The sequence below is a fragment of the Ceratotherium simum genome, chromosome 21 (assembly GCF_057802395.1).
Source record: "Ceratotherium simum simum isolate JZ-2026a chromosome 21, ASM5780239v1, whole genome shotgun sequence".
Taxonomy (NCBI): domain Eukaryota; kingdom Metazoa; phylum Chordata; class Mammalia; order Perissodactyla; family Rhinocerotidae; genus Ceratotherium; species Ceratotherium simum.
Genome location: NC_141920.1, coordinates 39,823,032 through 39,835,307, shown reverse-complemented (window position 1 = coordinate 39,835,307; position 12,276 = coordinate 39,823,032). Strand labels below are relative to the sequence as shown.

General features: G+C 39.2%; 1 protein-coding gene across 1 annotated transcript in view; it reads right to left on the bottom strand.

Moving 5' to 3' along the window:
• SPTLC3 (serine palmitoyltransferase long chain base subunit 3) overlaps positions 1-12,276 on the bottom strand; it is a 156,735-nt gene that overhangs the window by 119,787 nt on the left and 24,672 nt on the right. The window contains exon 2 of the mRNA XM_004433748.3: positions 3,732-3,917. Coding sequence (XP_004433805.1) covers positions 3,732-3,917 — 186 coding nt within the window. The remainder of the gene's footprint in view (positions 1-3,731; positions 3,918-12,276) is intronic.

Sequence of the window (12,276 nt, the reverse complement as noted above, 5' to 3'; positions counted from 1 at the left end):
ACAGGCTCCTGTGCGCTGTGCCTACCCCATTCTTCAGGACTAAAGCACCCCTTTCCTTGATGCTGGGAGTGTTGGAGACTGCCAGTTTGCTGAAGGGAGCTGCCTGGCTGAAGATCACATCCCTCTCTGGTGGCAACCCCCATCAATCAACATTGAAGGCTCAACCCTCTTCCCTCAATGAGGAATGCTTCTGAGGGGCCCTCCCAACTCCACAGCTCCCTGTGGGATCCACTGATTTCCCTTTGCTGGGACTGCATCACAACGCACCTGCCTCATCTTGCCCCCTTCACTCCCTCACGCGTGTACAGGTGTTGATCCCAGGAGCAAACTGCAATAACCTTCAACCCTCCATCTCAGAGTCTGCTTCCCTGAGAACCAACTTGCATATATATACATATGTTCCACTTGAAATGTAAGAAATGCTTTAGAAAACCCAAAACCACTAGCCCTTCTGCGTTGATAGAGCAAAAATATTGAAACAGGTTAGAAAACAGGTGGCAGATTGAAGCCTAGGCCTGCCAAGGAATGCCACACCTGAGAAATTTTATTTGACTTAACGCTTTGTCCCAGTAAATATTCTGGAATGTGCTGATTTATTGTGCACCAGTTACTTATACCTGGGGAGAAGAGTGGCGATAAGAGCTTCTAGAATATACCAGCTGGTATCAAGAAGGGGCTGCGGAGATCCTTGTGAGAATGGCCAAGAGGAACTTGCTTTCTAATCCCAATTTCTCAGTTTCAACATCAGCACTGCTAGGACCTGGGAAACCTGTATCTTTCTCTGGGAACTTGCTGGGTTGTTTCCTGCTTGATGTAACTGTTTTTATACCCTTCTCCATTCAAGAACCTTTATATCCTCAAAACTATATCTGTGGCCATCTTTGCCAATACAGAACCATTCCATTGTGATGGCTGTACCACTACCATCCTTGTGTCTGACCAAAGTAGAAATTTGAGATTACCCTGTTTTCTTCCCTCTATCTTGTTTTCTATACACTCAACCACCAAGACTTGCTGATTCTACCTTCTAAATGTCTCTATAATTAGTTCCCTTTTCTTTGTTCCATCTACCTCTTCCCTAGTTCAAGCACAAATTATCTCTTCTGAGCTATTATAAGGCTTTTTTATTTGTCTTCTAGTCTGTAACATCCATTAAATTCTCTAAAGTTCTTTGTTCTCTTCTCACCCTTTCTCTTTTTTCTCTATAGACCTTCCTTGGGAGGTCTCATCTACTTCTGTGGCTTTGATTAATGTTGATATGTTCAAGATATACTTAAGATGCCACAATATCCAGCTGAGAAGACTTTCCTCTGGAGGTCTAGACCTCCATATCCAACTGCCAATTCTTCAAACTCAATTTGTCAAAAAATGAATTGACCACCTTCCCCCTCCAACTGGATCTTCCTCCTCTATTCCGCATTTCGAACAATGACACCACCTTCTTTTACCCAGCTGCCCAAGTCATAAACCTGGATGTGGTCTTTGATCTGACCATCTCCTTAACTCCCCAAGTCAAACCAATCATCCCTAACTCCATCTTCTTAAACATCTCTTGGTCTTATCTCTTTGTACCACCCCTATTATCACTACCTTGGTCCCAGCCCAAGGTCTCACACAGATTTTTTAACCTGCATTTCTGCAACATCCTCTTAATTGATTTTTTGGTCTCTGCGTTGTCCTCCTGCAATCTCTTTTTCACTTGGCAGTGAACATGACCTTTCTAATCTGCAAATCTGCATTCCTCTGCCTGAAATCTTTCAATGCCTTCCCATTGTTCTTATAATAAACATCTGTGGCTTATAAAAACTCATTGTAGTCTTGTCCCTGCTTGCCTCTTAAGCAATCTTTCTCCCCACATACTCCCACTCTCACTCACAACACTCTGGTCATTGGAATTCCTTGGTTCCTTGAATGTACAATGCATTCTCTTAATTCTGGGCCATTTTGCACCATGTTTCCTCTCCCTAAAGACTCCTTCTGTCCCATCTCACCTCACCCTTTGCCTTACTACTTACTTTTCAGCCCTCATATCTCAATTTAACTTTCTCTTCCTCCCAGAAGCCTTCACTGAACACCAAGTCTAGGCTAGATGTTTCTCTCCTTTGCTCCCTTGACTTCCTCTATTTACCTCTATGGTACCTCTTATCAAATGCCATTGAAATTGCTTTTTTAATGGTTAGCTCCCTGAAGGCAAGAAACATATCTGCCTTGGTTATTCTTGTGTCCCCAGATTGTAGCACAGGGCCTGGCACAAAATACCTGCTCAAAAAGAGTCTGATTTGATTAAGGAGTTAATGAATGCCTTGGCACAAGCAGTGCCTTCTTCTGAGAATGTCCTCCTTTGTACCCTTGCTCACTAGGCAAACTCCTGCTCACCATTCAAGCCCCCAGCATCATGCCTTCCTGACTTCCTAAGTGAATCACAGGGCACAGATCCCTGTTTCCCACATTACCCTCATTCCCAACATCGCTTTTTGTCATATATTTTGCTCATGAGTCTGTTTTTGCACTCCAGACTTCAAATTCTTTGGTGGTAGGATCTATGTTTTCTTCTATGTATATTAGCACCCATTACCTGGTAGAGAGCATGTGCTCAAATATTTGCTAAAGGTAGGAGGGATTATAATAATAAAACTGATTTTCTTCTGAAGGTGATATGCTTGATTTAAGCCAATTCCAAAGGAAGTGTTCCACACAATTTGTTCGTGGGTATGTTACTGTAATGTGTTTATTTTACCACGGATACTAGTTGCTAAGTTACAGGATTTGATGTTCTCCCATTACATTGAATTTCATGCCTCACCTATGTTCTTTGCTTAGATGTATTTAAGGTTCCATCACGTGGGGTGATCCATGCCCACAATCATAGTACTCCAAAGAGATTTTTAGGAAAAAGAGATTCATGGCATCATAAATTATTTGAACAAATTTGGAAAACATGTTAACAAAATGCAGGCTCTTTGCAGATCTCTGAATATTTTCCAGGTTGTGCTGGAAACCTATGTGAAAAGAGCTCTATGTGAAAAGAGCATGATATAGACTTTTATAGGTTAACTATTGAAAATATCTAGATCAGTGGTTCTAAATCAGAAGTGATTTTGCACTTCAGGAGACATTTGGCAACATCTGGAGGCATTTTTGATCATCAGAAGTGTGTGGGAGAGCCTAACGGCATCTAGTGGGTAGAGGCCAAGGATGCTGTTAAAAATCCTACAGTGCACAGGGTGGCCTCCCCACCGAAGAATTATCTAGCCCAAAATGTCAATAGTACCAAAGTTGAGAAATTCTGACCTAGATGAAATAAAAATCTCACATTGCACTCAGACATACTTTTCTATTTCAGGATAGAACATAAATAATACTCATCTTTCAACTAGAAGACCAGAATACAGTCCCATGCATGGGCCCTTGTGGTTATTTTTCAATTTTTTTATCTTTAAAGTGGTATTTTAATATCTATCTCATGGGGTTGTTATGAAAATTAAATATAATAATGTATGAGAAACCCTTAGTTCAGTATCTGGCAAACAGTAGTTGTTAAATAAATATTTGTAAAAACAAGTCCATGAACACACAGGGGATGGGGTTTGGGGGTGGGGATGAATAGAATTTACCCCGAGTAGTTCCTGAGCACCTCACTCTTTTTAGGATCTGTACGTGCCTCACCACTCTGAGAACCCTTTAGAGAAGAAGAGGCATTGACAAAGATCCAGAGAGGTGAACATACGTACTTTTTGTTCTTCTCGTTCTACAGCTGCGTTGCATTTTTCTATTCCCCAGTTTCTCATAAAGTCTCTGAGATAGCCAAATAGGGTTCCAATTCCATATCCCATGTAAGTGAAAACCATAACATGAAGAGGTGCTTCTTCAAAGAATTCAACAAGTGGCTTATCATAAAAATGTGGCTTCCCATTTTGCTGAAAACACAAAAGAAAATTGAAGGTTAGTTCTCTCCCATTACAATAAACTATGATACTTGAAACTTTGGACTTCAGCCTTTTCAATTTCAAAGAACATATTTAAGATTGTAAAAGATGGCTGGAGAAAATGGGAAATGGATAATCGAAGAGGGTAAAAAGAAATATGCATTTTATTTTACAACCTTCTAATGAAATAATTGATTCAGGCAAAAATTCTCAACAGATGCTAAATCCATTAAGTGGAAAGTTAATAAGGAATAAGGTTTTTGCAAGATGCCGAGGTAGCATCCCATAGGTTACTCTCTAATCACAGACCTGCAGTTACTACCTGAACCAGGTGATCAAATTACATCACAGATGTTGGAACAACTAGCCACACTGTGCTCTTATCATGATGTAATATTCAACACACTGATGAAACATTTAACATGAATTCAGTCAAGCTTTTATATCTATCTTCTGTTTCACAAGAAATATTGAGATAGAGGAACTTGGTAAATGACGTCATGAGGAAACAATCAGATAATCCACATTGTGGGAATTTTGATATGACAACTGGGCTGGTCTTTAAAAGCAAAAATAAACAAGTGGGGCTACATCAAACTAAAAAGCTCCTATGCAGCAAAGGAAATGATCAACAAAATGAAAAAGCAATCTACGTAATGGGAGAAAATATTTGCAAACCATATATCTGATAAGGAGTTAATATTCAAAATATATAAGGAACTCATAAAACTCAATAGAAAAAAACCAAATAATTTGATTAAAAAATGGGCAAAGGGGAATAGACATTTTCCTAAAGAAGACACACAAATGGGTGACAGGTATATGAAAAGATGCTCAATATCACTAATCATCAGGGAAATACAAATCAACACCACAATGAAATATGACCTCACATCTGTTAGGATGGCTGTTATCAAAAAGACAAGAGATAACAAGTGTTGGTGAGGATGTGGAGAAAAGGGAACCCTTGTACACTGCTGGTGGGAATGTAAATTGGTACAACCACTATGGAAAACAGTATGGAGTTTCCTCAGAAAATTAAAAAAATAGAACTACTATATGATCCAGCAATCCCACTTCTGTGTATATACCCATAGGAAATGAAATCAATCTCTTGAAGAGATATCTGCACTCCCATGTTCTTTTGCATCATTATTCACAATAGCCAAAATATGGAAATAATCGAATATTCATAGATGGATGAACACACACATACACACACCAGAATTATTCAGCCATAAAAAAGAAGGAAATCTTGCCATATGAGACAACATGGATGAACCTGGAGTACATTATGTTAAGTGAAATAAGCCAGACACAGAAAGACAAATACTGCATGATCTCACTTATGTGGAATCTAAAAAAGCTGAACTCAAAGAAGCAGAGAGTGTGCTTGCTGGGGGTTGGGGGGTGAGGGAAATGGGGAGATGTTGGTCGAAGGTTACAAATCTTCAGTTATAAGATGAAGAAGTTCTGAGATCTAATGTGCAGCATGGTTACTACAATTAATAATATTGTATAGTATACTTGGAATTTGCTAAGACACTATATCTAGGGTGTTCTCACCACACACACACACACACACACACACACAAAGTACCTAAGTGAGGTGATGGATGTGTTAATTAGCATTTCACAATGTATGCCTATATCAAATCACGTTGTACACCTCAAATATATACAATTTTTATTTGTCAATTACACCTCAATCAAGCTGGAAAAAAAAAAAAAGAAAAAAGGTGGGGGAGGGGACTTAAGAGACACAACCAAACGCAACTGTGTAAATCTGAATGTAGACTGGAAATATCTCTTATTAAGGAATTATTGTTAATTTTGTTAGGCATGATAGTAGCATGACAGTTATGTGGGAGAATGTTTTAATCTTTGTAGATGCATACTAAAGTTAGGGGGGTGAAGTGCTATGACAGCTATAATTTCCTTTCAAATGGTCCATCCAAAATTCAATATATACGTGAAGCAATTTTGAGAAAATGTTAATAACTGTTGAATCTAGATGGAAGTTCTATGGATGTTTGTTATATTATTTTTTCATTTTTCTGTATGTTTGAAATTTTTCATAATAAAAAGTTAAAAAAGGTATTTCTTTTATCTTAGGTGTCAACATCCCAGTGGAAAGTAGGCATTTAGTACCAAACCATTCTGATTCCTGCTTAACTGATTTGCACATAGCAGCTCAATCAATGTTGGCTCAATGGATTAGTGAATAAATGATTCCTAATGCCAATATTTAATTGTTTTAGTCTTTAATAAATATTTATGCATTCATTCATTATTTTATTCAACGAATGTAATGCAATGCATAGATTCCCCATTTTCCAATGAGATGATTGATAAGAAGTGTTTTGACCATTTGAAATATCTGACTTTTAGTGATTTACAGGAAATTGTCCAATGTCTGCTAGTATTTAATGTATTAATTTAGCTTACACATGTATATATACAATGAGATATTATATAAAATAATGTTAATTAGAAACACTGTTTTTGCTACTCTCATAGTCTTTATCATCACTACAAGTACTGTTTGATTCCAACACAGTTTCCTAGAGCATATTACCTTATTTCCTCTGCATTGTTTGAGGTGTGGTATTTTTGGAATCTCTATGTGACTTAGTCACTGCAAGTTTTATCCCAAGCCACAAAATGTATGACAATGGAAAATATATGCAATCAAAACAAATTATCTGGTAGATGAATATTTTGATCTCTACTTATTTTTAAAACAATTTTTAAAAAGCCTTTTTATAATGACATCTAACACTTGAGTTGTTAAGTCAAAATCTCCCAAAATGTTATTAAAATTCCTTGCTTTCTTATTTGTCCATTATATCAGGTAACTTCTCTAGACACCCCAAACTATGGATGTTGCTCCTTCTAACGTGTCTTCCCCAAACACTACCTGGTGGCTTAAGAAAAATGAAAGTGAGAAAGCGTTGCTTAATATGAAGTCTTGAATGAAAGGCGAATGAAAAGTTATAAAAAATGCCCTGTATTTGGAAATATAGGACATTTATTGGGTGCTTACATGAGTCAGCAATGAACTAGGTTCTGGGGATTCAAAGATGACCAAGACAGACCCAATCCCTGCTCCTGACTTCTTGACCTCCCTTTCACTATGTCCTCACACGAGTCCTGTAGGTCTGATGGGTAGCTGACCTTACTATTCTAGTGCCAAGATTTGTGCCCTCCTTGTCTCTGTTCTGTGCTTGAGCTTTGGATTGCATCTGTGTCCGGCATTCCAGGTGACCTCCTGACCCAGACGAGATCCACCTCCTGGTTCCTTTCACATCACAGGGACACATGATTGGCTTCCTTCCTTCCTCGATTTGTCCAGACTCTAGCAAAAGGGACTGAGGTCCTCATGAAGGAAGATTTGATGAAATTTTGTGACTGGTTAGGTATGAGGTCAAGGAAGAGGAAAATGAAAAGTATCTGCAAGGAACATTGTAGCATTGTTGATAAGAAGAAAGAAGGAATTAGGAGGGCTGCTTATGGGGGAAAGGCAATGAGTATGTATGGGACATGCTAAAGTTGGAGGTGGTGAACTGTTTGCAAAAGTGGGACTGTTTGCTGGGCAGTTAGGGATACAGGAAAAGAGAAAGGCCCTGGCTCAAGTAGAGGATCTGGAAGTCAGCTACTATGGGGCACAACTTAAGCCACGGTTGAAGCAGAACATGAGAAAGGACAAATTTTAAAAAGAGAAAAGCAGTGGGCTTGGGAAAGAATTTTGGGACTGACCCACTCCTTTTAAGGGCACTCCAGAGGAAGAAGCATGAGTGAAGGGAACCCGATGTGGGTGACTTCAGAAACCTGATTTAGCCTGCTCACAAATTAACCCCTTTGGCTGACTTAGAGGATGGCTGAGTTATGTGAGTGCATGTAAAGAGAGAAACTTCCAGGACATGCAAGGCTATCCTGTGAGGATCAGCAGGAGGCTCTCCCTTTTTTCTTTTCCTGGCCCCATATCCATTTCTGAGCTCCATATGTGGCCAAATCAAGCAGAGCATTTCCCCTGAAACCCATGGGAAATTTCTTCCTGAATTGGCTCTGGGGCAAACACACACTGTACATAACAGACTGTCTATCTAGATGCAAATAAAACCCTCAGTTGGGTGCACAGGCTGGGCCCGTGTAACTATTTTTTTTTTGCCCATGTGACTTGTTCTGGAAAATAGTTATAACACAAAGGAGAAATTTTCAACAATGTCTGTTGATCCAAACCAATATCTACTTTAGTATCTCTCATATAACTTTATTTTTAATTTAATTTAATGTAATTTTATTTGGAAGAGAGAAAAGAAGATATCTTCATGGAAAACAAAGTTATCTGGAAATACACAATCTTTCTTAACGTATGGAAAGTGACTCATTTACTATATTCCTTTATTTAAAATTGAAGTCAGTGACACCTCGTGGGAAGGAATTCTTAGTCTGGGGTTGGATAGTTATTTTGAAATATGAGAGTGCATGTAAAGAGAGAAACTTCCAGGACATGCAAGGCATGCCCTACCAAAGTAAACAAAGCATAAAATTTTGCTTAATAAGTTTGCTGGCCAAGGTTGACACAGCATGGTAATCTGTAACGCACTTTCTTTCTTTGTTCTACCTTTCAGCAATACTTCCCTTCTATGTTCTAGCTTTTCTTTGATAGCTTTGAAAATAAACAGATCCTGAGCCCCCACGCCCAGAGTGCCTGGTCATTTGGGACACTGTGACACATTGGGGTTTGTTTACTTCCTGCATTCCTGTCTTACCTGGAAATTAACAGGGTATTGGGGCATGCTGAGAAGACCCACCTTTACAGATGATTACTCTTTCATTCAAATTAGCAGGTCTTTTACCGGCTGCTTATTTTGCACTGTCCTAGGCTAACATTAGAGGGGATATGAAATTAATAAATACAGTCCCTTTCTTGAAGAATTGATAGTGCAATGGTGTATGGGTGTTGGGAGGAGTGAGCATAAATGACCATAACATAGAGCAAAAAGTAAATGTCTTAAGGGTGACACAAATAGAGGGACCATATCGTGTTGGGTGATCAGGAGTGACTTCCTGAAGGAGATGGAATCTGAGCCCTCTGATGGGAGGTAGAGCATAATGGTGGAAAGGGCTTGTGCAGGAGTGAGACTGACTGGGTTCAAATCCTGGTTCTTTCATTTGTTGACTATACGACCTTGTGCAGGTCACTTAATTTCTCTTGCTCTCAAATGCCTCAAGTGTAAAATGGAGCTAATAAGGTTTGTGTTGAAAGTTAAATGAGATAATAAATGCCAAGTACCTGCCACAGAGTAAGTACTCATCAAATGCTATGATTTTCATAGTGATGACTGACGAAATTGCTATATTCGATGATGCTGCTTTTGAAGAAATATTTGGGAAAGAAAAGAAAGAACATGTATAGAGCTTTGGGCAATATCTACACATAGGGAGAAGCAGGAAAATGAGGGTCCTCTAGGACATAAGTAAGTGTGAGTGGGAAAGAAGAGGTGGGAGTTAAAGTGGCGGGGGGTTGAGATACTGAAGTTGAGAAAGACCATTGCGCATGGGGACTCTCAGAAGAAAACTTCAGCCAATGATTTCGTCAGCTCGTTTTCCCGCTGGTTTTATCAGACAACAGGGATTTAAGGGGAAAGGGGGTATAGAGGCAATGGGGCAGGGAGTTGTGACTACTCATTAAATAAGTGTGACGGTGCAGAGTGGAACAGAGAGAAGGTGGTGGCTTTAGATACTAATGGTGGGGGACGTGCTTCTTTTGGAATAAAGAAATATTGAGCATATTTAGCAACTGAAGAAAGTACTCAATAAATTAAGGATAACTGGAGATAAAGGTAAGAGATGGTATAATTCTCAGAACAAGACCCCTGAGGGGAGGGATGAAGAGCACATGTGACTATCTGACTATAATGACACAGACTATCTCAGTAACACTTTATCCCCTAGAACTTTAAAAAAACTTGCACTGCAGGCCCTTGTTCTGTTTTATGTTCTTGGGGTAGGAAAAAAAGAGATGAGCAAATATGAAACCAAGTTAATTTCTCAGATTAACCACACATTTACAAGCAAACTTTTGTTTTCAGACTGAGGCAGCCCATGTAACACACCACATTCCATTATACTGCTGGGTCAGTCTATGGAAAAAGTAGCCAAGATGAGAACGAAGAGGCTTTCAGGTTTTAGTCACTAAAAGAGTAGCAAGTTTGGGAATAAGATAGTTTCTGGGATGATGAAATGCCTAAGGAAACCTAGATCACTGGAGATAAGGAAAGAGCTATCTTTCTTTCTGAAGTGGAATGTATCCAGAATTTTCCACATTGTGAGAGTTGAGTAGATACTGCTCTGAGGTCTCTTGGGGAGAATACAAACTTTCAAGGATACTGGCATCTGGGGAATAAGTCTCTACCTACATTGTAGTAGTTAGTTTTGAGCAGGGAAACAGAACCATTGGGAGTGACGTGGAATAAAAGTCTTATTCTAGAGATTATACTATACTCAAATGTGGGAGCTGGTTAAAAATCTCTGGAAAGGGAGACCATTTCCATAATGGTGTCATGAAGAGCTCCCATAGACTTTCCTTACAGTAAGTAAAAAAACCATAACTGGTACAAGTTAGAAAAATAAAACAATTTAAAGCATCTGGAAATTGTCTTAAGGGCATGTGGCAAATGAAGAAATATTTATTCAAGAAAATTGGCTAAGTATCAAAAAGAACAGCAAGTGTCAGCAGCGCTTGAGCCATGACCCACTCCCTCCCTCTGCTCCCTCACTCAGCATGGAAAAGGTTTACTCTGAGCAGGTATGGTCAAGAAGATGGGACTCCCACACTCCCAGCTTCAGCTTCAGTCTAGGGCTTTGCTATTTCCCTGAGAGGGGCAAGATGCCAGCATTCCTCATCACTCTCAGCTATTTTTCAGAGCTAAATTCCATGCAAGGGATTGGGGGTTCCCTTCTTCCACCCAACACCCATCCTTAGGGTGGAGGCTCTACTCCAGGCACGGCATGCTGAGAATACTGGGGTCTCAATTGCCCTTGCCCCAGCTCTCTAGTAAGGTGGAGATTCCATGCTAGAAGAGGAAATTCAAGAAGAGCAAAGGCTACTGCCCCACCCAGAACAGGTATGTCACCCCTAGAGAAGCAGGACACTGTCCTTTCCCCAGTTCTGAAGCAGTGGGTCATTGGTTTTGAAAAGGGAGAGAAGCAGACAATAAGAACAGAGAGGTATAAAGCATTACCATAATGAATTGATTTATTTAGAACAGAGAGTGGGGAAGTTCAGGACTAAGGGAGCTCTTGAAAACAATGGAGATTTTGGTGGTAAGCAATTGAGAGGAGACCAGTAATTCTGTGAGAGTAAAAAGCTAATCTGTAGGCAGTTAGTTTATCAGAGAGAACAAGGGGGAGGGATAGCTAAGAAGAGCACTCTTGGCATCAAAACACACCTAAAAGACTGGTCTTGAAAACTAACCATGCCAAGGGTCCTCACTTTAATTGTATCAGACCATGGAGTAATTTCTGCCCCAAGATATTGTCCAAACCAATAGAGAAAGCTAGAAAGTAGTGTAGATGAACAACTGGGTATAATACCAACAGAGGCAAACAGCTTTCCAGAGAGATCAGGGAAAGAGACAGGCAAGAACCTTGCTAAAACCACTGTCATTCCAGTGCACATGCCCAAGGCCGCACTCTCTGAGGAGCAACATCAGAGGTTTCACATTCTGAGGTAAATAGACTCTATGAAAATAGCCCAGCCAAGTCACTAAACAAATAAACAAGCAAATACAACAGCAAAAATCCCTGTGGGGGGGGGTGGTGGTTAGTATCCAGAGTTGCTACAATATACTATCTGAAAATGTCTAGTTTCAACCAAAAATATAAGACATGCAAAAAAAAAAAGGAAAATTTGACCTATACAAAGGAAAAATAGCGGGCAACAGAAACTGCCTATGAGAGGGATGCCTATGTTGGGCTTAGCAAAGACTCCAAAGTAGCTATTATAAATTAAAGAACTAAAGGAAACCATGCTGAAAGAAATAAAAGAAGATATGATAACAATGTCTCATCAAATAGGAAATATCAATATAGAGAAGTAATTATATAAAAGAATCAAATGGAAATTCTGGAATTGAAAAAGTATAATAACAGAAACAAAAACTTATTAGCAGGGCTCAATAGTAGATTTAAACTGGAAGATGAAAGAATCAGTGAATTTGAAGATATATCAATAGTGTTTATACAATCCAAAGAAAAACCCAGAAAGAAAAAAAAATGAAGAAAAATAAACAGGGCCTCAGAAAAATGTGGAATATTATTGAGTACAACAACATACACATAA